This window comes from Falco naumanni, chromosome 2 (genome assembly GCF_017639655.2).
Source record: "Falco naumanni isolate bFalNau1 chromosome 2, bFalNau1.pat, whole genome shotgun sequence".
Classification (NCBI taxonomy): Eukaryota; Metazoa; Chordata; class Aves; order Falconiformes; family Falconidae; genus Falco; species Falco naumanni.
Window position 1 is genome coordinate 93,099,105 of NC_054055.1, and position 27,511 is coordinate 93,126,615.

General features: G+C 45.5%; 1 protein-coding gene across 4 annotated transcripts in view; it reads right to left on the bottom strand.

The window, feature by feature from the left end:
- Positions 1–27,511, bottom strand: part of NHS (NHS actin remodeling regulator) — a 261,387-nt gene that overhangs the window by 4,437 nt on the left and 229,439 nt on the right. Inside the window, exons 2-8 of one of the 4 annotated variants that reach the window (XM_040582655.1) lie at positions 22,625–22,777; positions 20,105–20,238; positions 11,193–11,255; positions 8,761–8,953; positions 5,362–5,493; positions 1,133–4,093; positions 516–642 (exon numbers count right to left, since the gene is read on the bottom strand). In XM_040582655.1, coding sequence (XP_040438589.1) covers positions 516–642; positions 1,133–4,093; positions 5,362–5,493; positions 8,761–8,953; positions 11,193–11,255; positions 20,105–20,238; positions 22,625–22,777 — 3,763 coding nt within the window. Of the gene's footprint in view, positions 1–515; positions 643–1,132; positions 4,094–5,361; positions 5,494–8,760; positions 8,954–9,860; positions 10,038–11,192; positions 11,256–20,104; positions 20,239–22,624; positions 22,778–27,511 lie in introns of those variants that run through there. The other 3 variants (XM_040582657.1, XM_040582656.1, XM_040582658.1) reach the window with 3 other exon arrangements.

The window sequence follows — 27,511 nt, forward strand, 5'->3', positions numbered from 1 at the left end:
CCAAAACAATGTCTGCTCAACCAGCTCTTTATGAAGATGACAACGCATACAGAGTCTTAGGTAATAATAATAATAATACTCAGCAAAACCCACTCGATATCAGAAATCTGTAATTTCAGTTGTGATTGCAAATTTCAGCTGAATACAAAATACTCTAAAATTTAAGAGATGCCTTCTCATCATTCTCACTACAATGACTTGCTCACCAGAGTAGAGCTGGTGGGCAGAAGGCAGGAACCCCTGCGGGTAGTCCTCTTTGGAGACAGGTATGTTTATTAGAGAGAACAGCCTGATGTTATCTGTAAAGCATCCTACACATGCCGCAAGGGAGTGCATACCAGACCACAACAAAACATCTTTTAAAAGCTGCCTTTTAGAAAACAAAGCTCAATAAACTAAACAAGGTAGTCTCAGGACAAGACTTAACCATGGAATAAGCAACCTGCAGCTATTGTTCGTGGGTGGCTGCACTGAACTGCATGTTACCATTTCCCCTTGCCGCAAGGTTAGGTCACCTGTGAATGACTGCAAACAGATCCTCGGTAGTGCGGGGTTTGTTTGGAGACACAAAGACATCCTCAGCATCAGCCTGCGACTCCTCACTCAGCGGAGACATGATGGACTCATCACTTGGAGAAGACTCTTCAAACAAGAAAAGAAGCCACACTATGAGTCAGACCCCACTGTGTTTTGCAACAGCATCACCAATGTGAGGCACTAGCTGGGTTCACAACAGAGTGGCTGGTATCACCATACAGACTTTATCTTCTAATTTAAACATCATGTATGTTGCATATTGGACCCCATAAAGGGGACACTGCTAGGATCTCCCATTTACTGTACAGTTGTGATAATAAGGCTCCTCTGCACCCAGTTAGTGCTCTTCCCTTTTCCTTTCCCCCCAAAATGCAGCACAAGGGAGGAAAGAAATAGCAGAGAAATACACTCCAAATACATTGAAAAAGCATAAAATATCTTTAGGCTGGCTGGCCAGCTAACAGATCAGGGGGGCTCTGTGCTTGGCCTTAGAGAGGTAAGCTGATTTGCAACACCAGCCTGCTTTTTGGCTCCACTACCAGCCACATCCAAAGCTGTGCCACCAGGTACAACGCGGAGAGAGTTCACCACTGACCTTTCAGTGAAGGCTCGTCGGCGCTGCCCACCGTCTCTTCTGCCCTGCCATCATCAGAGGCACTTTTGGTTGGGATACCTGATACGATATCGTTTTCCTGCTTGCAGCTCACTTCACTGAGTGAATTCTCTGCTGCCATCTCTGCTTCGTAGCCAATATTCCCAGGCACATGGTGGCTTACATCAGGTTGGTGCTGAAGCTGGTCGCCGATGGCTGTTCCCTCGGCCTGAGCTGGGCTTTGGCCCGCAGGCCCAGGTTCCAGCCTCCCCTCACTGCCCATGGAGAGCTCTCGCTGACCCTGCGCTTGCTGCAGGTCATGCTCTGCTTCTGCTCCCTGGCCGGGTTTCTTCGCTTCATCATCACCTCCAAGGACAGCTGAGCCCTTCTGAAACCCGTCCACAGAGACAGCGCACACCTGATTCGGAGGGCTTTCTGGCGAGCACTCGGTGGCCGGGTGTGTTTGGTCCTTCCCGGGTTTGAGTTCAATCAGACCCACGCTTGCTGAAGTTACAGCTTCTTGCTCGCAGCTATTCTGCCCACTGAAAGAGGCGCTTTTCTCTAAAGGTGGCTTGCCGGGGCGCACTTCTGCTGGGGAAGTGTCAATGTACAACATTACAGTGTCCTCTGTGGAGTACTGGCGTGATACTGGTTTCTTAGCTAAGAGCGGCCTCGTTGTTTTGCCCGGAGAAATGTCAGTTGCCATCAGGGCGGTCTCCTGTATGCAGAGCAGGTCTGGGGTGCTGCCTTTCTGTTTCCCTCCTTCAGGCTTGTTGACTGCCCGGAGGTGGACAGACTTGAGAACGGAGGGCGTGATGGCGAGGGCGGAGGGAGGGCTGGGATGCAGGGCTTCCCCGACCGCGCTCTGCTTGCTGTGGCTGAAGGTATGCAGCTGGTGCCTGTGAGCGAAGGGCTTGCTCAAGACATTGTGAAGAGCACTTAGGTCGAGGTGAGTAGGAGGTATAATCGGAAGTTCGAGGTCTTTGCTCAGCAAGGCGGTGCTGTCTTTCGAGAGCGGCTGCTGCAGCGATGACTTCCTCTCTGGTACTTTCGGCTTCCTTTTGCTCCCCCCTGGAGACAAGGGTCCCGAAAAGAAAGCAGTTGGAAAAGAAGAGGTGGGTGTCTCCGACTGGCTGGAGTACCCGCTGGAGGGCGAGGCTAACCCTGCCAGTTTCTCAGGGGAGGCCAGCTTAAACTCGTTATCGACAGAGGGGAGGGATGGGGTGGTGGCTCGTGACCCAGACTGGGATGTCTGGGATTCAGAGCTCTCCGGTGACTTGATGCACTCTATGACTGTCGTACCCGTAGCAGTGCTCGAATTGGACAAGGACCTGTAAGGATCGCTGGATTTCAAGTCGTTCAGAAGCCAGAGGTCTGCATAGTGAGGTTGTTCAGCACCTTCGTCTTTAAATGAGGGGATATCGGTGGTGTCGAATGGAGTGTCCTTCAACCCGCTGTCGCCCTGGTTTGCCCAGGGGAGCTCCTGCTTGGCTGGCAGGTTGGTGCCTTCCACTCGGGAAGGTGTGTTTGAAAACTCAAGGGGCAGCTTCATCTCCCTGGCAGTGTGAGAGACGTGCTGCCCACCACCGATCTTTGGTTCTTTCTTGTCAGGAAGGTCGGTACTGCCCTCCGATTTCCTCAAAGACGAGCTGCGTTTTGGTGGGGCTGGCTTTGCCTTTGGTTTCTTCAGCGAGATGCTCTGCCGTCCCTGCCTCCTGTGGCTCACACACTCCTGCCAGGCACAATCGGCCAGGCTGGAGGTCACGCTCCCGGTCTGGCCGCTCTCAGAGCCCGGGGCTGCATAGTTGCAAATATAGCTTTTATTACCCTTGAGACCGCAGTCAAAGTGCATGGAGGTATAGTATCCTTCGGTATCCACAGAAAAGTGTGAGCTAGTGTCTGCCTTGTCAGAGGGGGTCTTTTCAAGGAAGCTGTCATAGGTGGTCATGCTGGTGAAGCTGGGGCATCCCAGGCTGTCTGCCTTCGGGCGCTCGGGGCTGAAGTCCTGGCGACAGGAGGCGTCGTGGTGATGGTGCAGGTAGTTCCACTCACTGTCGCTCGTGTTGCTGTTGTTGGGGTCATCCAGTAAATCTGCCACGGTGGAGGTGAAAGAGCTCGCCCTGTGGCCCCTAACCTTGTCCACATGGTCACCAAACTGCTCTGTGATGAAGACGCTGGAGTCCTCGTTGGCATTGGGAGCGGTGTTGAGCGACAGCTCAGAGTCACAGTGTGAAGAGCCCGTCAGTGGAGGAGAGGCAGCAGGAGGAATGGTTTCGGATGTCTGGGAGGGACATGTGGAGCTGCTCCCACTCCAGTTGCCACTGGAGGACTGGTGGTCATCTTTCTGGTCCATGTGGCTGCTGAGCAGGACTCCTGCTGTGGAGATAGAGTGAATGGGGCTCCCAAAGGTGTCTGAGTTGGATGAAATCTCGCAGCTGCCCGAGTCGGTCATCCTTGACAGCCGCGATCTCCCCCTCTCGCCGATGCTGTGTTCAGGGCTGTGCAGGTGCTGAGGACAAGTTAAACCGATGGGCTGGCGCTCTTGTGAACCCTGCTTGTTCAAGACCTCCTTCCCCTTTTTTGGGATCCTCTCCTGGCCAGCTAGGAAGCACTCTGCTTCGTACCCTGCACTTTTGGCTGTGGCATCCTGATGGCCCTCGCTGGCCCGGGCACCCTCGCGAGGAAGGCTCCGTGAGCGGATGCGGTTGCTTACAGCGGCAGCAAAGACGGCATCCCCATTGTCCGCCAGTACCAAGATGTTACCGGCAGAGTGGGAGAGTGAGGCAACGACGCTCTGCCCCCTCTGGGCACGGATCCGCCGCCGGGAGGGAGCAGCTATCAGGATTTCTTCCGTCTGGCACTCTGAGTCCCGGGTCCCCGACCTCCTGCTGCCGGAGCCGGAGAAGTCGGGGTTTGCATGCACAATCACATTGCGCTCCCTCGCCACCGGTGACTCGTCTGAATCTAGGACACATGGAAAGCTGGGTGAGTGGGAGACAGCTCCACATTTCCTGGCGCGAGACGACCCGCGGAGCAACCCAAGGTGCATTATCTGCTGTATTTTTTCATTTTTAGTCTTGCTGAGCATTGGACCAAATTTAACTTTGCTATAAAGGCTATATAAGGCAGACCTCATCCCAGTGAGGTGGGGAAATTCTCCTAGTCCTGCAATGTGATCTTAGTTCTCCTATTTCTGCAACGCGATCTCACGCGGAGCTGATCTTGCTGTGGTAAATATTAAGACAAATACTAAGTTTTCAGGTTTTGTCACTCTATTTCAACTAGTTAAAGACAGTTTTCAGGAGTGGCTGCTGGACAAAACACTCCGTGAGCTTCTAAAAATAATTCTGTTGGGCCTACCTCTCTGTTCAGAATTTCCATTATCTGCTTCTTTACTACCAAGAATATTTGCAAGGCAACAGGATCTTTCTTTTGTAGGATCTCTGGTTGCTTATTCCCCATGATAAACACATTCCTTTTGCTTCCCATCAAGTTTCATGGCAACCGACTGAGACACCAGAGCCGTCTTCAGGTGCAGATGAACATTAAGAAATAATGATCCTGTTAAATTTCATTTTGGGTTAATTCTGATTTTGCAGTGCATTTGCCCTCAACAGAGTTGCCTCTAAGTTACCTGGGACAAAAAGTGAGCTAAGCCGCTTGATTTCGGGCAAATATCCTTGGTAACAAAGAATGAAAGGAAGGAATCGAAGACGAACGTGAAAAATAAAAGGAACGTTTAGGAAAGCTTCCCATAGGGTACCAGCAGCTGTCTAAGGCAGATATATAACTGCTCATCTGAGTGAGTTATCCGGCTGTTGTGACAGCTCATCATCAATTTGCTGAGCAACATCTGTCAGTTCTTTACCTTAAGCTCCCCTCATGCAAGAAAAAACTTTCACTTAATCTAGTTACTTTTTATGCACATAACTATGGGTTTATAACAGAAATAAAATGGAAAAAAAAAGAGAACTGATTAACATTTACACAATAAGAGCTGAACACGTACATCTATATTACTCAGTAAGGCTCCTGGTCCATCAAGGCCATATGGAGTAATATAGCTTTGCTTACTGTAGTAAATCAAAAAAACAAACCACATAATTCCCAAACTCCACAAGCATTTACGCTTTTGAGGTTTCATTTCTTTGGAAGGCTGGCTACCAGCTCATATCTCTGCAATTTAAGTTGGTTAGAAAGCTATCTACGGAAGATTTGTATTTATACTACACCTATTTCTTGTTGCACTCTTCTGGGGATGCCAGAGATGGTTTTCCTCCTCCTCAACTTTCGTCTCCGCTGTAGTACAGATTGTGAATGAACAAGAGAGCAGCGTATACTAGCCTCTCTGTCAAAACCAACTCCTGCAACCCATAAATAGGTCTCATTAGCCTTTAGAAATAGTAAACAAATTTTCATGGCTGGAACACAGTGGAGGTATGTGAGCTTGGATTAAGCCTGTGAATAAACATAAGGGAGCCCTTATGTAGCTCTTATGTAAATTATATCACAGTATACCACAGTTTTACATCTAATTCCAGCTCCCCCTCAGCAGCCTGGTCTGCCAAAAATAACAGAAGTCTTAAAAATAAAATAAAAGAAAAGAAAAGAAAAGAAAAGAAAAGAGAAAAAAAAGAAATTCAAGAAGAAAAATAGAGTTGAGAGCTCTTGGTAACAGGGCATCTTTTTTATATCTATTTATCCATCTGTCATAGGCACAATGACAGTAACTCATCTGTAAAGCATGATCTGTTCAGCTATAGCCTGACTTATTTTAAGCAACTAAGCATAAAAAACCAATTTAAGTGTATAATGCCATACTGCAGTAGTTGGGCACTTCTTAGGAGACCAATATGCCAAGGGGGCTAACATTCAAAAAGGAAGGAGACAGCTAAAATGGGACCAAGCCCCTGTGCAAGTTTAGAGAGCATTCTTTGTGATGATGACACATGGCCAAGGGTGACATGAAGAGGCAGCTGCTATTTATTTTTGTACTTCTGTAAGTGGCCTGATTTTTGCAAGTTCTCAGCACACAGCAGGATGTATGGGAGTCCACTCTGGGAATCGGGTCATGCAGTCAATCAAGATTCTCAGTCTGGATTTAGGAGCCCAAGTTCATGGGCACATTTATTTATGACCACAGGCATACAGAATAGGTGAGAATTCTTCATTTTCTTTATGTTTCCATGGCATTAGCACAGGGTAGTGTCTTTCACTATGATTTTTACACTGTGCTGTCAAAATAGAGTTAAAATGTGGCCCACCAGAAGACCAGCGCCCATCTGCGCTGACTTTCTGCACAACTGTACACTCATGCTCTCTAAAGTTGACATGGGATAGGTCGGAAAAAATGTGCCAGGTCCATAAAAACACTAACATAAGGATCGCTGGTACAGTGGTTTGTAATCTTAAGAAAAACAAACAAACTAAACCAAACAAGAGGGAAAAAAAAATCCTGAGAAGAAGCTCTATTTTAATAGCGTATAATTATATAAAACATAATTATACACAGACATACACATACATATTACACTACGTAACAATGTAAAACATTAAAAAGTAACTTTCTTGTAAAAGTTCTTCTTGAAATCTACTACAGTGAAATAGAGGCTTCAGACAGATGTCCTGTAACCACCAATGCCCCTGAAATAAGCAGAGGAAGAACTTTCTTTAATATGGAACAAAAGTGCCGTAAACTCCAACAACAGTCATTTTCAAAAAAGTGAACATTTCTCAGGGTTGGGAGAAGCTTAAAAAACAAAAACAGAGAACTGAAAGCAAAGTCTTTGAAACGAAAAATCAATCAGTATCATTGCTGGTTTTCCAGCAACTGTGAGTTAGCCAAACATGCTCTGTGAACCAGATGCACGGGGGTCATCTCCGAGAGGAAAGTGGAAGAGGGTATATCCTCCCCGTGACGCATACAAATTATTCCCATTAGTGCTAATGAGAATGATACACATAAACATCCAGAAGATTACATACCATTCTTGATCTGTAAAACTGATCAGTGGAAATTTGGTTCCAATGTATGGCAGGTGGAGTCTAGGCAAAAATGGCTATTACTGGAAAAGTTAACATTGGTCCCAGACCTAACTGTCCTCTGAACTGCATTAGGTGACATTAGCCATGTTAGAAAACCTACACCAGTTAGGGTCCTATATTGGATCTAGAGAGCACATCATTTTAACACCAGCTTTACCTCCTGGAAACATGCCACACTATCTATGACCTTCCGCAGGGATTTCCACTGACAGTGCCCAACTTGCCAACTCAACCAGCTGGCTTCCAACTTCCAGCCCCGCGGGGACTATACAGGCAGCTCTTCCCTCCTGTGGGAACCTGGCTGGCCAGAAGCACCATCCCAGTGGCGGGGATACCTGCTCCTGGCTGCCACCTCCCCAGGCAGGGCAGGCAGAGCTGGCAGCACCGTGCAGTGTCACCTCCGCTGCCGGGGCAAAGGGGAAGCAGGACCGTGTTGTCATCACCAGGAGAATTCATGCAGCTGGTGGTGGAGCAGATGGGAACTTGTCACCGTGACACTGTAGGACAGATATGCCGCAAGCCCCAAAGCCCAGAGCCCCTCAGTTGGGAGCTGAAACTGGGCCGTGGGCATACAGCCCTCTCCAGCACCACGGTGAACCCTGCAGGCTGACTTGCAGGAATGCTGGGCACCGCTGATAGACATGGGAAAGAGCAATGGGATGCGAGGGGCTGTGACCTCCCCCCAACCCCCCAGTTACTGGGAAAATAGGATTAAATACAAGTATTTTCTCTTGGGAATGAAGGCTAATTGAAAGCTTCCTGCTTTTTCCTTGATGGTTTATATTCAAGTCTCTAACTGTCGAAGTCAGCCCCCTTTATGCTCTTACATTAATCAGAACTTGGTGTGAAATATTATTGAGGAAAATTCAGATCAACTTTATGTTTACCATAGCCCTCTGGAAGGAGAGAAAGAGAAAAAGAGAAAACAGCCTGATTTTTAATTCTGGAAACAAGCATCTATCACATTTAATAAGTGATACACCTGCTACTTCTATAAACAAATTCTCCTTCAAATAAATCTAATCAGATGTATCCAAATGTTATAGAAATAAAAGAAAATGCCATTACTATACCTTCAGCATAGCTGCATGTAAAGAGATCTCAGAGCGATGGCTTGCATGCTACACAGTCATGCCTCGCATGTTTAAAGCACTGCAAATAGTAGCCTACATTCTCTAGTTTCTCTTCTCCTGCTACACATGATAATCATATGATTAATTTCGGTGGCTTTCTGCATTACTTCAGTCAGCTGCATTCAAAAAGTTATTCGAGGTCTTTGTAAATACAGACTAGGTTATACACACAACAAAAGTACACTGTTTATACAGGGAACCAGTGTTACATTACGCAGTATAACGACTCCAAAAACATGGGCCAAATTAATCCTAGATGCGGCTTCAGTGACTCCAGTGGTCACGCATGAGGGATGAATTTAGCCCACTGTCTTCCAGAAACTAAATCCTCAAGCTAGGGTCTTTACCCTCAGACTGCACAATCCCGTGACTTCAAATAAATTAAACAAAATAAGTAGTTGACCTCCCTTGAACCATGCAATAAATACAAAAAGAAAGAGAAGAGATTTGTACCAGTGACATTGATGGGGATAATGCAAGAAGAAATCACTTGGGCATCTTGTTTCATTTTCTCCTCTGGAGTTGGGAGAGGTAGTGCTTTACTCCAATTGGTTTGTTTATCCAGTGTAGAAGGGATATTATGTATTGGATTTTTCGGCCTCTGCCCTAACATGACATCTGTATCTTCGTCCTCTGGTGGATGGGACTGCAAATGAATACATTCAAAATCAGTGTCTCCCACTCAGGCACACAAGGCTAATTTTGAAACAAAGCAGACACACAGATCAGAAATCAATTACAGGGATGCAAGGAGGAATCTTTCTAGCTAAGTCCCGCAACACAAGCTATTCTCCAATGGCAAAATAACATCCTGCTAATAGGAGACAAATAAATACCTCAACATACTGCAATTCAGCATATTTACAGGGCATCTCCTCTGTCAGAAGGGGTATGTCCTGCATTCGTGGGTAGCCGTTGCAAGCGTGCCATCAATTACCATCAGCATTAGACCCATGGGCTTTCATTTGTATCTGCAACCTTTTGAAAACCTGAGTCCGCTGATTAATAGCGAGGACTGGCCCCATATAACATTTACGTGAGAACAAGCATCAGAAAGACCGAAGTTTTAAAGAAGACCCCTCCATACTTCAGAAAACCATTCACATTTCATTTTTACAAATTCACACCACGCGCAGATTGAAGTTACAGCCACCCAGCAGCTATTTGGTGGGAAGCAGCAGGCAACAGTGCTGGGGTAGGAGGACAGTGGCCAAAGAGAAGAGTAGCCACCACCAGAAGAAATTCAAAGGGTTATTTAGAAATGATGCACAATTTTACAGCGAGTTATGAGAAGCACTAGATTCAGAAAATGAAGAAATGGAGAGAAAAGTAAACTGTATGGAAGAAACACAGACGGTTTGGTTTCTTTTGGAAGAAATAACAAATCCCCCAACAACACCCTGTCTTGCAAAGCTACTATAATTTCATCTAGTAAAAGAGAAATAAATTAAGTGCATTTTCATGTGGTGCTGGCTACCACCTCGGGTTTGGGGGTTCTTTTGAAAAAAAAGTTCCTGTCTTGTTTGGAAGGGATGGAAGGGAGAAACACTTACCTTTTTCTGCCTAATTTCCCTCCCTTTTTCCATTAATACATTCTTCTATAAGCTGTGACAACTCTTCAACCAGCCCAGGACATTCATCTGCCTCTTGGTTTTTAAAAACGAATTGCAATCCCTTTCAGCCCGGCTTTCCTCTTCAGTCCTGAATTCCCAACTGCTTAACTACAAGCCCTCCCCCCCCACCCCCCACCCCACCCCGCCTGCTGTTTACACTTCATTTGCCAGTGTTAGTTTCGGTAGCAAGCACCGTGAAGATAAAATATTGCTCTCCTGCTCCTTGGCAGGGCGTTGAGCAGGCGGGCGTTGAACACCGCAGGATCACGCCCGGGCTGCCATTGTACTTCTGCCGCTCCTCCACCCAGGCTCGTCACAAATCCCAGGGGAATTAACTGTCTCAGGCTTACAAAACAGCATTTATGCCCCGGCCCCAAAACATTTAAGACCTTAACTCAGCAGCTACTATTTAAACTGTTGGAGGGCACTTACTTACCTCGCCAGTGTCACCTCCCACAGCACCCCCAGACCCGAGACAACGCACGCTTCCTCCTCCTCCCGCCCACAGAAAACCCCCTTTTCCCACGCAGGATTTCAGTCAAACATCGCAGCCTTCTTTCTGCCTGCAGCTTTTGTGCTGATCCCCGGCAGACGTGAATAGCTCATATAAACTTCAAGCACAAAAGACTTTGTTTCCTAGGTAACTCCCCCTCCAACAGTTTGATGCATGCATGCAAAAAAAACCCAACCCTTGCACACACACATGGACACATGGACACACACACACACACACACACACACACAGAAGCTGCATTTGTTGCCGATTCCTCCCCTGGATGACAATGAAGTGCTGGACAAAGCAGGCGAAGTGACCCTGGCTGCCAGAGCTCCTCCTCTCCAAACAGTGGCATCACCAAATGGCCATAGAATAAATACCTGCTGGCATGCTGGCATTGCCTGGACAATTTCGTGCCATTTAGAAAAAAAAAAAAAAAAAGAAGAAAAGGGGCCGTTTGGCAAAAACATTGCAGGAGAATGAAATGCAATCGCTAGCGCTAGCGGGTCTGTCCCAGTTCAGGCCTTTTAAAGGAGGCGATAGGAAGAGGTGGCCTTGTGGCCACGAGCTCCTGAAACCCATCCAAGGTGAACAATGAAAGAGGGGAAGAAAACAGAAGTTATTATCGTGTCTTACTGACATAAGAAAAACAGAAAAGGCTTTTAGCACAGTAAAGTTAGCAAGTGAAAAGCAAGCAAGAGGAAGGGTTAGGAGGATCTGGAAGGGAGAAGCGTGAGACAGGGCTGTTAATTGAGGATTGCTTGTTTTTCCAGTACCTTTCTACTCCAGGGGGTCATGTGGCAACACTCAACTGGGGAGGGCGAACGAGTGCTGTTAAACTATAAATGTGAAATGTAAAAAAAAAAAAAAAATTAAAATTAAATTTAATTAAAAATAAAAACATACACAAAACGTTTCCAGTAAAAACACATCATTTTTGTCTGGATAAATCAGCATCAGAGGCAAAACAAACTGAGATTTTCACCTTGTTTCCTACTAATGGGTTTGTGTCCCAGAACGGACTACTTCTCTACAAAATGCAGCTCAAGAAACTGTGCCCACAGAGTGGTTTGAATGCCTGTGAAGTCTCTGCTGATTTTGCTTACTCAGATTAGACAAAACTGCCGTGAAATTGGTTCAACCCTCTTGTACAGACATGCCTAAATTGTCCCAATTGCATTGTATTGACTGGTATTGTACTGATTTGGTAACTCAAACTGTGTACTGCCTGAATGTATGTATCCAATTACATTATAACTAAACTATTTCATAACATAAGGGAAATTTTTTGCATGAGGTATTTAAGCAATGGACATACATAATGCTGGTCCTGAGGGTGGTTTATCAAATACATTGATTGCTAAGGTTTTCTGATGTTATCATTACATCTCTAAGGTTGTGTCGGAGTGACAACAGCCAATTGGCTTTTTGTCACTTTTAATAGTACTTGAAAGGACAAACAGCGATAGCCACAGTGACTTGGGTCTTGCTGAATCCCTGGCACCTCCCAAATCCTCTTCTAGCAGAAACGCTGGTTTATTGCTATGCCTTGTTTGCAAAACCAAGGAATGAAGTATTACTTCTTTTAAAATAGGAAATAAAACAAAAAAGGAGATAAACAAAACAGGTCTGTTGATCACACTGGAAAGCTCTTGCACACGTTTCTCAGTGGGGGTCATTATCTCCCCCTGCAGTGGTTGGAAGATCCGCCAAATAATCCTATGAACATTTTTCCTCCCAATCATTATGAACACCGCTGTGATGGATGAACCACAAGCCCTCAGTTTGCAAGACTTCGCATCATATGGTCTCTTCTCAAAAAAAAAATAAATAAAGCTGTGGGGAATCTCAAAAAGCCTAATTCCCCATCTTTTCCTACTCTCTTCCTAGATAAGCAACACCTTCTGCTTTGCCTTGGTCCCATGTGCAGGACTAAAACCACAGGAAGCCTCCAGATGAGTTGCCCATGAGCCTTACTGGAGAACCAAGGCAGGAAATCAGAAGAGGACTGTTTGGAGTCAACATTTCCAGTAAGTTAGTTTCTACTGAGGTCAGTGCAAAACCAGTTCTCCCAAGCTGGTAAAGGTCCTTATCACAGGAGAAACACCTCTATTCTTGTAACAAAGGCTGCGGAGATGCTAAATACATCAACCAGTTCAGTCTACTGTTCAGATACCCAAGGATGATTTCACCCTTGGTCCTTGGGCTGAGTTTCCAGTCACCTGCTCTGAGCAGATTGACTGCAGTTATCAAAATCAGGATACGAACCAAAATTCTGCTTCCTCATGGAAGGTACTGGGCAGATCTCTGGGGAGGGTTGGGACATGACGAGACAAATGCTGCTGACAAGTTCAGGATAGGAAAATCTTTGCAATGTCCCACAGAGTCCTATCATGGTCCTAGTCAGCGCACAAGGAGAAGAGGACGGGAGGGACCTCCCAGCCCCAGCTCCCAGCACAGCTACGTGCACAAGCCACTAAGGGGCAAACCTCCCCAGGAGGAACAGCAGGACCTCGACTTTAGCCTAGGAGAGAGTAGTGTGGGCTACAGACAACACAAGCAAGGTCTGGCTACCCATCGGTCTGTCCTGTTGGCGTAGGGCTTTCCTACCTCCCCCGTGCGCTGCCCTGCCTGATGCCTCTGAGAAAACACCTCTCTGGTTACGTGCACCCACAGACATCATTTGATGTGCTGAAGTCTCAGGTCCCTGTTTAAGCATGGCAGGACAAATTTTCTAGGTTCCTACCAGGAAGAGGTAGTACAAAAACGGTGACCAGCAACATTTCAGCTCCTGCTGTCACATCAGCGCTCCTTTAGAAAGATGGTGCCACTGCCACCTCACCAAGGAGTCCCAAGGTCACCTACTGCCTGCTCCTGCATGGTGCCCGCTGACGGGCAGCCGAGGCACGCTGGGATATAGCAGCAGCCTCAGCTTTTTGACATCTCCACGCTGGGGAAGGGAGAGAGCTGCTGCTCTTCCAGCGTTCTCATTCACTCAGAAAACCAGAATATCTCTAAATGTCCTGAGTAAACATGTAATTAAGCAAGAAATTATTATTATATACCCAAGGCTGTTCTGGTCTGATGGGCAAATCTGCAGTTAGGCAGTTTTCAAAGTTAATTTCTTTTGTGTGGGTGTGCTTGGCAAACAGCAACAGCGATAATCAATCTGTTAAATACAAAGCCAGAATACTTTAAATAGGAATTTTTCTTTATTGGGCTAAGTTTGCTTTGAAACTAAACTGGTGCGTATATTGCCTGAATAGGGATTTATTCTGACATATGTGCGCATCTTTATTTGCTGAGCTATCCCATCAACTTCACTTGCAGAGGTGCCACTGTGCTCACGAAACCGCTCTGCAGTACAAATCTTGGTTGCATATGTGCGTGAACTGATGTCTCAGTGCCCCACATCTCTTCAATGTGAAAGTCTCTGGTTTCTGTGCACTACAACAGAAAAGTCAGATGCCCAAGTCTGAACTAGTCAGCAAGGGTTCCCCTACAGAGAAACAGCGTTGCCACAGAGCAATTCAGCTCACCTTCCTTCAGCAGCTAACTTGGGGTGAGATGAACCATCCCTGAACACTCTCCCCAGCCTGATTTTAGGAAGAGCCTAGTGTCACTTGCAAGTACCTAAGTCAGGACATACGATTCACCCTTTCAATGAACGAAAATCTTAAACCTCATCAGCGTGGTGATAAAGAAGCAATATAGCAGTCAACAAACTTGCCAGCCTGGCAATTTATGGGCCTGCCCTATTTATTGTCCCAGAGCTGGGATCCAGAGGAGGAAATGAATGGCCCAATAACAGGACAAAAATGCCACTTCAGCCCCTCTTCTGTTTTCCATCACCCAAAGCTTTGAGATGCCACTGTTGTTCAGGCTCTTAACGATACAAGAGAAAACTAGTGCAAGAAGCATCATTTGCATTAAATCATGTATGTAGCCTGCCTTACCTATAGTGATAGCATTACAGGAGATACCGGGATTTCAAAGTTAGTGCACAGGGCGTATTGAACACAGTGCAAAGGCGAGAGGGAAAACATAAACCCAAGAATAAAGAACTAATTTTTCTTCATGTAATTAGAGATGTCTTGAGAATACTAAAGCCTCATCAAGAGCATTTTTTTAAAATGTTCTTTATCCTCAAAATATTTCTCAAATTTAGGCACGGCTGAGTTGATTCCTTCCCCCTCATTTGTGTTTGACCACGTAGGCAAGGTGTTACCTTGCTATGTCTCCGAAATCTTGGTGTCTGCATCACAACCCCCAGCAGCACAGGGCTGGTGCTGGCAGTGCCGACACAGCCTTGGTGAGGGCAGGAGGCAGCTAGCAGCACAGCGCTGTTCTCCAGAGGATTAATTTTGACTCCTGCCACCTAAAAGTTGCAGCTTATAAAAAGCGTAAGGGATCGATATTGTTTCAGACTTCAGGCTTCTATAGCACCAGGTGGGGGAAATTTCCTTCCCAGGATGACCTTATGAATAACATGAGTGATTCATCCAAACAGAGCATCAGCACGTAAATTCAGCATCCGTAAGCTTCATGCATGGTCCATTTCCAGCAGCTAACAGAACATACACAAGGATTCTTTCACTCTACATGAACAGAAAAATAATATGTACTTATTAACAGTGTATCCTGACTTCTTGTTTGGAAGCAATCATTCATGTACTGGAAAGGTAACATGTAGAGTCAAATGTGAGCTAGTGTTTAATCCCGTGTTCACATGAGTCGAGTACTGACTCCTTCTGCAGCCCTAGGTGAACTGTCCCTTTCTCTGCCCTGTAAAACGGAGAGCCTGCTGCTTCATTAACTCACAGGAGTTAGGGAAAATGGTATTGATTTACATGCTGGAAAAATTAAAGGTCTGGTAAAAGGAAAAAAAATACTAATAAAAGGTTAGCAGATTTACAGTCTTTTCAGAGCACAGTTGACTACTTAATTAGAAATTAACATTTGTACCTATACAGCAGCTTTCTTACACTGTCAACTGACACTAAAGAGAAAATAACAGGAATATTTCTGACCATGTTATTTCTGCGGCAAAACACAACCCTGCTCACCTACCTGCTCCCAACATTTGTATTTCCATATGTTTCATTCTCTTCAAGTTTTTGTTTCGTCTGCTTGTGGGAGTTTTCTTTTCTTTTGGAGAATCACAGATGTGATCTTTTAAAGTACTGACAATCCTTTAACGATTAATGTGCTGTTCCAATGTTTTGACAAGGTAAAGGCAAAAATAAGATGTGTTTTCTGACAGAAGTCATACCACACATGGCATTCCAGCAGATGAAGGTACAAAATAATCATCCCACAATACAGGGTAGTAGGTATTAGGCTCATTGCACAGATAGTGCTATACATGCTGACGAATAATGCCAGGTAGGTTTCATTTCTAACAGCTACAGGCAGGATTTGCACACAGGAGGTACATAACCCAACTTGTGCCTGGTCCTTCATTCAGTTATTTTTTACTGAGGCTTTGTTTGCCTTCAGAAAAAAACTGTGTGAAAGTTAGTACATTCGGTCGTGCTTCCCTTTGCTGGACAAAACAACCCAGAGCAGACCATAGGGAATATTTTTGAAATGGCAGGGAGCTGGAATAAAATTATAAAATTACCTAATGCATTATTTTCCCTTCACATTTGCTCTAGCTGAGGTCTCGGGGAGAATCAAAACCTGGCTGGAAAACAATCTGCTGCTTCTTGTCCCTTAAATTTCTCCTTAAATAATAATTAAGTGCAACTTATTATACTTTGTGCGGTTGTGAGTGTGAATTTCCAAATACTGAGTTCCTTGCTCAATCTCCCTTGTTTTATTATAACGGCTGTCCACCAGGAGGTTGAGAAAGCGTGGTCGCATGACATTCTGAACTTGAACACTGAGATTTCAGAGCCTGGCTGGCTGGACTTGGGGAAACCGAAGAAAGAAAAAATGCAGAGAAAATGAAAGAGAAGGCTGAAATGCAGTTGGAATGACACAGCATCTTCACACTCAGAGACTGGCCTCAGCAGTGCTACAGGCAGGGTTGTCATGGGAACATGTGTAAGGAATATTTCTGTCATTTCAGCAAGTCCATAACTTCCTCATACTCTCCTTGGATTATTTTTGTTTTGGTTTGTTTTGGTTTTTTTCTTTGTTGGCAAAAATGCCTGAATGAATGATACTTATAAATGTGTTTGGTTGTACAGTTTTTCTGTGTAAAGAGAGACTAAGTATGCTAGAGTTTTTCAGCTTTAAAAATGAATGACTAGGATGGATAGGAAAGTAAAATCATGTCTGCAAAATCAGGAGGGGCACGGAGAAAGGGAATGAGGAAGCAATCCTTACTGTTTCTCACAGTCCAAGAACTAGAAGGGATGCAATGAATTATGAGGCATCAGGTTTGAAAAAACCAAAAGATACTTTTTGATACATATTGTTAAAGTCATTGCCACAGGAAGCTGTTGAGGCCAAAGGTGTAAATTTGCTAAAAAATCATCAAACAAGTCTTAAAATCAACACAGAGAGGTTCCTTGGTGGCTGTTATTCTGTGTTTGATCTCTGGCTCAGGAGGTCTGTAACCAATTTCTGTATGAAACTGGAAGGATAAATCATGGGACAATAAATGGCATAAACTGTGCCCTGTTCTTACATTCTTTCCTGAGGGTTCCCCTTCTGGCCTCTGGGCTATGTGGACATTTCATCAGACAAATCAGGGCAGTTCCTGTGACAAGAGTAGACTATAAAGCTAATGCCAAACCTCTCTTGCCCGGGACACAAAAGATGCTACATAATTTCTAGTTCTCTACTTCTTGAACTTGACAAAATGATCTTGTGATGGAACAGTCCAAAACATCCCTCCAGACCCATTTACACTGGCACTAGTCGCTTTGGACTTGAATTCATTTGGTCTTTCTTGGAATTTGTGGGACTTCAGCATCTTCCTCCCTGTAAAGACAGTCAGGCTTAAAAGTAAATCTTCATCTGTTGTGGCTGATTTTCTCTAGGTTTACTACACAATATACAAGATCTTTGGAAAAGCTGATAGCCACTTAATGGTAGCAATAAAAACAGAAGGCAAAAGTTACAAATGTGGAAGTCTCAGCTGGTCTCAGACATAGATGACCTGTTTTTCAGTAGCTTTTGGTAGTGACAGTTCTCACAGGTCTCACAGTGGTAATTCGAACATTTTTCAAAATCAAAGCACTTATCTCAGTACCTTAATGCATACATTTAACTTAGACGGTCAGTTTGGAAAAGTCAGATCCTGTAACTCTTAAAAACGTCCCATCTTCCCATTGATCCCTTTCCTAAATTAAAAGAAACAATCCCTTTCCTAATTCATAAGAAACATAGAAAGGGGCTTTTATTGTTGTTTAGTGTTGCTTTCATGAGCACCTTTCCAATGCATCAGAAAAGTGGAATACGCCTTAGCCTGCTGTGCCATGAATAAAAATTCTTGTGGGGTTCAACATCTTTAGTTCACTGGAGAATAGATGATACAATCGACTGGAATCAGACTGAAATCAAACATTAATGACAGTCCCTGAAGCAGACAGGCATCTGCAGATGTCAAAAAGCTTATGCCAAAAAGGGCAAGCTAGCCAGTAACAGCATTCTCAACTTTCTCTTGTAATAATATCATTAAGTCATGAAGGCTGGCACAATATCAATTAGCTATTCATTGTTGCAGTGTCTTGTAAAAATCTCTGATTAACCTTCTGCCAGACAGAGCATTCATGTGCAGTTTCATCTCGCTTTGTTCTCTCTAATTTTCAGGGTTGCCCCACAAACAAGGAGTTCTCTCAGAAATGGGTCAAGGCACTTTGAAGTACTCTGGCCTCAGCGTATTTGCAATTACCAAAGCACAGCATTGCCAGATGCCTTGAAATTGATAGGACGACAGCCTCCAAGCAGCTCTTGTCTGCTCCTCCTTAGGGAATACTGAACCTGGTCAGCTTCCAAAAAAAATCCAGTATGGGTGGGCACAGAGTTTAATATTTTCCCTCTTGAAAAGAAAAAGGTGGACTTGCTGATAAAGCCAAGACATCTGGATTCAGCATGACTTGATTTTGTTAATACAGGACTCAGAGGGTTGCTCATCATTTATTTTGTGTTCCACAGATGGAAGTAATGTCTGAAATGCACTGGTTGTTTTCCAAACACAGTAAAGATTCAGGCCTTTCGCCACTGAGTGTGCAATTTCAAGACATGCCTTGTTCCCCATCTGATATTGAGAGCTTGATGTTCAACATATTGCTCAAACTATTAGCTGTAACTAGTTCTGATCCATAACATGGGGTCACCTCTCCTTTACCTTTCAATGACCCTACAACAGCACTAACTTTGATGATGACTTATAAAGGAGAAACAGGTAAGCCTGCTTCTTTCTGTCTTCAACAATTTTCTATGCTGTCCTGTAACACCAGGATGCCTTCCTTCAGTTGAATCATAATTAAGGCCTGCAGGTTTAACTAGTTCAAAGCCTTCAGTGATGGTGATGCTTTCCTCAAAATTATCCAGATAAGCAGCCAAAAAGCCAGAATAGTCAAACTAATCAAAACCTTATCGTGCACTTCATGCTTCCAAATGAGAAACAACTCTTTCTATGGACTGGCTAGCTGATGTTTTGTTCCGTGGACAGGTGCTTTACACTGTGATTCCTTTACCATTATACTATTTCCATACGGTTAATATAATGGATTAAGATGAATGTGCTTGGCTTTTTAAGGTAAGTAAGTGACGATTCAGTAGCTACACACTTACAACATCTGTAGTGTAGCATCTCTGTAGATGCCAATGTCCCTGTACCTGCAGATGCAGGAGAGATCTATTCTTGCACTGAGGGCTGGAATTAGACTTGCATCACTTAAAAGTCAAATCCAGATCTGACCTGTGAAGTTTAAACTGGTTTGAGGAATGCAATGGCTTTTAGCACAGGGCAGAATGTAGCTACTATGGTACTTGCATGGGTCAAACACCCAGAGCCACAGAGGTGCTGAAACCAGTAGAAAATATAGACCCAGTTGGGGTTAAACTTGTGGATCTGGTGCATTTCCTTTAACGATGATAAATACCTTACTGTCAACACTAATTTGATTTCAAATTAGTGCAGCAGTGGCAAGTCAGCACAGACATACAGTTCCAGATCTTCAGCTGGAATTCCTGCCTGGCTGGGTACAAGGACACGTGTGAGACACGAAGCACCTGAAAAAACTGCATGGAGGTGGACACTGCAGAAGAGGACCATTGCCCATACATACGTGGAAAGTGTAGTTCCTTGTAGCTGGAGAAGTGCTGCTGAGCCTATCTGCACACACATAAGCCCCAAGCCAGCACTCAGAGGCCTTGAGTTCTTGGCTCCTGGCAATGCTAATACCAGGGCTGAAATTACAGCGCTTTCTGAAATTACAGGAGGGTCCTAAAGCAGGAGCGGAGAATGTGAAGGACTGCGGAGGAGTGTGTGAATGAGTGCGGATGTGTGCTGGCCACAGGTTAAAAATAAGAGGTTTCTTAATGGAAATGTCAACCCCGGGGCTGGCTGCTGGAAGCTGCAACCTAAGCTACGCTGCTGACAGTCTTTACGGTCAGCTGTGTTGTACCTGGCGGTGGAGGGGATGCAACACTGGCGAAGCATTGCTGCATTTAGTTCCCACAGTGCTAATAACGTGTTCATGTGTGATAGCTGTAGTGAAAGACTTACTGGTAGCAAGTGCCAGTCCTTTATCGCTTGCCTCTTTTGACTGCAGATTGCAGGGAAGGGAGGAAAGGGGGGAGCCACCACAGTGATGGGGCCTTGGGCTTTTTGCTCTCTGTTATCACCTCGGCTTCGATGTTCTGTTTTGGATGAGAAAGAAGACATGAGTCTTTCAGAGTGTTAAAAACATATCAATATCTCTATTAACAACACAACACAGACACAAACAGGACTCCAAAAGTCAAGGTCCTCCTCTTCCCCACTGACAGGTACCTACGATCCCTGTTGCAACTGAAGAGGACAAGCACTTACTAGACATCCCAGCTCCTGGAAGAGCAATGTTCATAGAACACACCCCAGTGTGGGCACTGAAGCTGAATTCTTCCCAAATGGGATTTCTACCCTTTATCCCAAGTGACAAAGGAGCTGCCTTCTAGGTGCTTGGGACCTAAGGCCTGATTCCCAACGGGAACCTGCAGCTCCTGTGGCCTTGAGATGTCGAGATGCATAACACCTGCACTCTACCCATATAAAATATACCCCTCTGAGGGGAAAGAAGGAAACACAGCCCCAGGTAGCATTTCCCTCCCTGGCTTCATGGCAGTACCAGGTCCTGAGCACCAGCTAGACATTTTGAAGGTTGTTGCAGTGGCAGCTCTGTGTCTCAGCATGGAGGAGATCATCTGAAACAGTCAAGATCTCTCCATCCCAGGCCCATAGGAGTCTTCCTTCACCACAGGCTCACAATATTCAGTACTCTTCCAGCATCAGTCCCAAGCCTCTGAAACCTTCCAAGTGAATGAGAGAATGCTCATGGACTTCCCGTCTCTAATTTTGGGTGGCTTTCAGATAACTACTGTTCGCGTGGAGTGCTGCTGGAAGGTGATGATGGATTCACCTAATGCACACGTCTACATTTCAGCCAACAATGTCTGCTGCTAGCATAGCTGTTTTCTGATCTAATGTTTAGTTTTAATTACTCCTGGTTAAACAGATAAAGAGATAGTGAAATTCTGATAGAAGAAAGAGTTGAGACACAACAAACATGCTTAGAGTAAATTTCAGATTATAATTTCATTCCAGTATATGCAGTTATTTGGAAAATAAAATGAAGCAGCACATGAAAAGCTGCCTGCTGAACCTGCACAGCTGCCATTAAACACAGAGGATAGGAAATTGCCAAAACTGAGATTTAAAACTTTAAAATGATGAGGCATTTGCTGTCAGGATTTCTCCTGCCCACAAGATGGCAGGCAGAGATCAGCCTGGTCCTGGGACACTTGCAAAGCAGAGCTGCTAAGAGCAGAAAAGCCAGCTTCTGCTCTACTCCAACACTACTGTGATTGCAATTTAGCTGTATCATTCTTTGCAGTGCTGTGAAGACATACTGCACCCACAGTGTGCTCCTGAACTAAAATCTGCAGAGGGTCAAATGCAGTAATTAATTGCAACATCTTATCCAGCTAACAGATGCTCTGCAGATCCGTGTAATTGATTATTATTATAACTTGATAACAATAATAAATGAGCAAGGTAATGATAGCTGTTGGTGCAAAACATTTCCAACACAGGAGGCTGCTGCTGAACATTTTAAGGGTGACCTGCACGGATTTTCTCCTTCATTACGGCACAGAAGACAGACAAGCTTGTTTGCCTACTTCTCCTTGCCTCCTGGTAAGAATTTTCCCTTGGTTAGGTTCCCAGTAAAAACTGACCTTTGCCCATCTTTTGCCTTCCCTGTAGTGTGGTCTGGTAGGACCATCCAGACATTTGCACCTAGTAAATTCCCTTTATGGCAGGGATCCAGGAGCCTGGTTATGATCTTGATTGCTCCTGCTTCCTCCCTGTGTTGCATGATTCAGTTTTGAGACTACAGGTCATCAGCTTGTTAGGTGATGTCAGGAGGTGTTCGTACCCTGGCCTGTGGAGGGGACACCTGCCTGACCATTCCAAACTGTCTGGGGCATCACCTGGCTTTCAGCTGCCACCCTTGAAGGATGCAGATCTTCTCTAGCATCATGCTTGGAAACCCTGAGCAGATATTTCAGTTTCTGTAGAGACTCTGTAATACCACTGGGCTCCACTTTCAGTCCTTGAGAAGTTAAATCTTATTTGTCCTGGAGCTGAGGCATTGATTAACGTGTTCAGTGGAGGAAGACAAGATGGACTGGCTGAAAAACCCAGTGCCTCCATCCTTTTGGGGTTAGTGCACAGATTTGCTCATGCAATTCAGACGTATCTACTTTAATAGAAAAACATATAAACAAAGAATGTAACATGGAAAAGTAAAAAGGCCTTTTCAGCCCTAGTCTAGTAATCATAAACAAGCTGAAAAGGGCACAATCTACTGCTAGAATTATATCTTAAACTTTATTTCTTAGCCTGAGTACTTAAGTCCCAGTGGAAGGCCAGTGCCCACAGCCCTGTGCCTGTGCCTAAGCACCCTGCTGTTGCCTGGAGGGGACCATGTAGAGGTGTCACCTGTGTGGAGGCAGAGCTGGGGCTGGAGAGTGTGCAAGCACCTACCTCTGTGCAAGGCTCGCAGGTGCTGCTTGGCGTGGTGGTGCAGCTCCTCCACGCAAGGTGGTCTGGTGGAGGGGAGGAAGATGTTTCTTTGCTGATGCCAAGGTGCTCGGTAATAGACACTCAGTTTGCTCTCTGCATCCAGGTTGGAGACAGCTGTAGGATAAAACCACAGTGCAAGGTAAGACTCCTAGCCTCTCTTACATCAATGTAGCTGAAAAGCAAAGGCTCTCGCTTGTAACAGCATTGCTAAGAACAAGCACTAGGGATGTTACAGCACCTCTCCTCCCACCAAATAACAGCAACCATTATCTTCTTTGTGACTCCATACCGCATTATACCACATAGCATTTAGACAATGCCCTTTTGCCAGATTGCAAATGCCTCTATGTAGGCAATCAAGTGCAATGATATTATATCAGTGTTAAACACATGGACTAAAGGGATAGTAATTTTATAGAAAGCAAAATGAAAATGAAAGAAGCTACACAATGTTCCCACAGCGACATTTCGAGTAAGGGCAGAGGGAGGAATGGGTCTTCCATTTACCCATTCTGCTGCCAGTATGCTCTGTCACTACATCATGTTACGCGCCACTGGCTTCTGATACAGGTTGCTGGCTTGTTGCCTTCCAGCATGTAATGACTGAGATTAACTGCCCGCCCTGCTGAGTGACTAACTGTCACCTATCAAAAGAGGTTCCCTTAACAGACAGGGACTTCTGAGGGACAGGAACACTTCAGTTCCTCTACTGAGAAATCCCAGAAGTCTGCCTCTGAAAGTTACATGAACCAAGTCCACTAAAGGTTTGAGAGAATTTCTCCGGAGCGCTGGGACTCGGGAGAGGCGTACCCAGCCTCAGCATACACAGCAGCTGGCTTTCCAAGGGCCAAAGCAGGAGAGGGGGGCTGTGGGGGATGCCAGGGCTCTGCCCTGGCCAGCTGCACAGAGCAGGCTTGTCCCATCGGTGCTCAGCACCCCGTGTAACACAGCAGAGCACGCGGCACATGCTCAGCTGTAGCACTGGGCTTGCTCCTTCTTCCACAGGCATCGATACAGTCTCTCCAGTCGTCTCCTCTTGTAACGCCAGGGAGCTGCTCCAGCTGTTTGCTTACAGGACAGAGCAGTGCGAGGCAGGCGTGCTCCCCCACACATGGGAGGAAGGGTGGTGGCGGTATGTCCCGGGGTCCCCTTCCCCGCAAGGAACCAAATGGCCACCACGCCTCAGGTTGGTCCCCCCACTGACCTTTGGCTCCTGTCCTTTGCCCTCATCTCTCCCGGCCAGCGGGCGCCCACAGGAGCTGCCACAAGCGGAGCAGAGGCAGCTCCCATCTCAGTGCAGTCCCACACAAGACTGATGACGGCCAGAGCCCTCTCCCACGGAGAATACCACCAGGGGTTTGTAACCCTGCCTTAGCGACTCGGCCTGTGTGCCAGCCCCCTTCTCCAGCTTCCATCTCGCCCACTGAGACTATGGGTATTTTGTGGCCAGGCCCTCCCCTGACATTGTTTTTACCACTCCAGGCGAGCCCAGCCCCCGGCCCTTGCTGGCAGGCTCTAGGGCTCTTGCTGCTTCCACGAGAGAAGGAGAAGGGATGCGCTGCCGAGGGGGAGGCCAAGCCAGAGGAAGGGGGTTGCGGCAGGACATTCGCTGCAGTATGCTGTCCCCAGCCAAGGAACTAGCACATTTCGGGGCTCTGATCTCCTTCCCGTGCTTTTGCACTCTCTGACCTGCAGAAGCAGTTGCCCTTTTTTGAGGGGGAGTCAGTGCAGCATGTCAGAGAGCTGCTCTCTGGTGGAGATGCTTTGCTCTTTCTGGTTTTGTTGCTTTCTTTAATGGAAAACAACATTCACTCAGGCTGAAGGCACCCCTGTGCTTTTTATAGAGAAAGTAACTGGGAAAGTACAGTAGGAGAAGAAGAAGAAGGAGGGAGCAGATGCAAAAACAGAAACCTAGGAACTATACTGCCACATGCGGGATGCTGACAGACTTTATCAGTTTCTTTGATAAGAAAAAAAACCCAGTTCACAAAACTTTGTGGCTGTCATGATGGAAGTGGAGGTGTAAATATGGTGCTAGACCTGCTGAAGTTCAGGTTCTCAGAGCTTCAGCACCATCAGAGGGACCTGGAACTCTGTGTCCAGTAGGCAGCCTTGCTTTGCTTCTCAGTGGATTTTTGCAGGTGGGGGTTCACTCAGTTTACAGTACGTTTGCAGCGCTGCTCCGTGCAACTGTCCATGGTGTCAGTGCAAGGGACGGCACCAAGGTGAGAAAAAAATGATTGACAGTGGGAAGGTTTGTAGGATGAATGATGGCAACCTGTAGCTGTTTGTTCATCAAGAGGATTTACTAATTAAATTACTGACATTGTAATAACGAATGTTGCCAAATTGCAAGCAGAGCTTTTGATGGCCTGTCTGTCTGTCACCACTGCAGTAGGTAAATATTCCACTAGCATGAGCTAATTTTGTATTCCCTTTACCCCTTGAGGGTAAGGAAGCACTATGTTTCTTTTACAGACAAGGCACCGAGACACAAAGCAACTTGACCCGATCCTGTTCTGAGCTGCACTGCCTTCTTGGAAAGCTCATCTCAGGACAAAAATTTGTAAGTGATAGTAAGGATACCCCACCCATTCTTAATATCGCTGAGGATATGTGATATTCATGATCACAAATTGTACCCTGGAGGCTAATAAAACAGCAGGCACAAGCAGTTCCTTCCTACTCCCAGAAAAAAACTGTCTAGACTGAAGCTCTAGTAGTTGTCTGTGACAGATCTCAATAAGTGAGTGGAAAGTTTTACCTACTTATGAAATGTTCAGACATTTCATTAGACTAGAGTAGGTTTTGCTGCAAAATTTAACTTGTAGAAAGCTCCCCTGGCTTTGGCAGCAGCGTTTTACAAATAAGAAGAGTAGGAGTTGCGTTAATATACTTTGTATGAGACTTAAAAATGAAACCAAGCTAATAAAACTCTGCTACACGCTTGCTGTCGTAGACACACATTGCTGTTCACAGATAAAACGACATAACCTCTCAGCCATCCAACAAGTCTCCCTCAGCCAGCAAACCTGACAGAGCTGTGCATAGTGCTGTACCAGAAGAAAAATAGAGCAAAAATATGTTGCTTATCTTCAAATGATAGGGCACTAAGCTTACAGTACCCTGTGCCACCGCCTCAGCCATTGCCACATCCCTATCTTCTCACCTTTCCCTGAGGGAACTCTGCTTTGCTGTGCCAGGGAATATGCCCCACTGACACCAAGAAAGTAGAAATATTGCACAATATGCACTGAACTGAAGAGTCCTTTAAAATACTCAAAAGCTGGAGTGGATTTTCTAAGCAGTCCAGAATAGAAACTAAAAGAGCTGGCAAAAAAGCCACACGGGGATGAATGTTCTCAGCCTGCACTAGGGGAGAAGCTCAGGGGGAGGGAGAAGTGCCGGGTAGGGTAGAGGACAATACTGGCCCAAGGACAAGTAAGTATAAACCCGCCATGAATGCAATTAGGCTGGATGTTTGAAGAATGGCAGCCCAACCCCTGAGCAGCAAAGCTCTGGAAAAGCCTCCTGGAAAGGGAAAGAGAGAGAAAAAGCTAACTGGAAGTGAGAGAGCCTGCACCCTTTCTGAAGGGGACTACCAGATGTGATTGCCTGTCAAAAGAGGGACCCACTTCCATTTCATTCCTTGCACATTGTCCTTTACACATATTCTTCCATGTCCTTTGCACATTGCCCATGCTACTGTAACGGCACCTCGCCTGGCCCTCGCTATTCTGGCGTGGGCCCCTGGGAGCTCAGCACCATTGCTGGGAGCTCAGCACCATTGCTGGGAGCTGAAGCCAGAGGATGCAACCGCAGAAGTGGAGCGTGAGCTTTCAGGACCACTGAATGTCTGATTTTCTGCACTGGGCTGAACCTTTTACCTCCACTAAAACAAAAAAGTCAACAATGTGGTGGGGTAATTCAGCAGTCAAAGTAGCCACTGGGCTGAGATGTGGAGGACCTGTGCAGTCAAAGCTTCGCCATAGGCTTCTGCTACGAGCCTGGGTTAAATTTTAATACCCCCCATGCCTTTGTTCTGTAAAAGGGGGATAAGGTATCTCTTTCAGCCAGCACTTCCCTTCGCTTGGTGTTTTACACTGCAGGCTGTTTTTACAATGCTGAGCCTGCGCGTGGCTGTAGCCCCTCAGCATCATCGTAATACGCATAATAAATAAAGCAATACAGAAACTGTAAAGCCACAGTCTTTAAATTATTAACAGCTGGGCACCACAGTGAACCAGAGAAAGATGTAGGAAATGCTGCATTTCAAGCATCAGATATAGATTGTTAATATATTTTTAGTGTGCGCTTTGATCAATTTAGAATATACAAGTGAATCATATAAACTATCATGTTCATTTCATTCTTGAGCTAAAGTAATTGTTTTTTTTGTCTTGTGGGATGACAAAATGACAAGAGACCATTTAAATGGATTCTCCATTACATTCAGTGGATCCATTAACTTTGGCTGGTTTCCTGACAACCGATGTCAAACAGACATACACTAATGGTTGTTCTCATGAGAAGATTTTTGAAGGTTTCCAAATAGCTGTTTTATCGAAGTTGATCATGTTTATCATTTATAAACCCTTCTCGTCTTTACATCCTCTCATTCACTCTCCCTCCCTCCTTTAGCAAAGCATAAAAAGGAAACTGCCGTAGCAGAGCTGGATGTGAATGCTTGAAGGTTGTGTGGCTTTAGTGCACTCAGGCGTGGTTGTTCTAATAATAACACCACAAAGGCCAAGCAAGAAAGATTTCTGCTCTATTTATTTGATAGATCCAGGGGTTTCCCCCCCGCCCTCCAACTCCATCTGCTTCTCCAGACACTTGCCTCCCCCC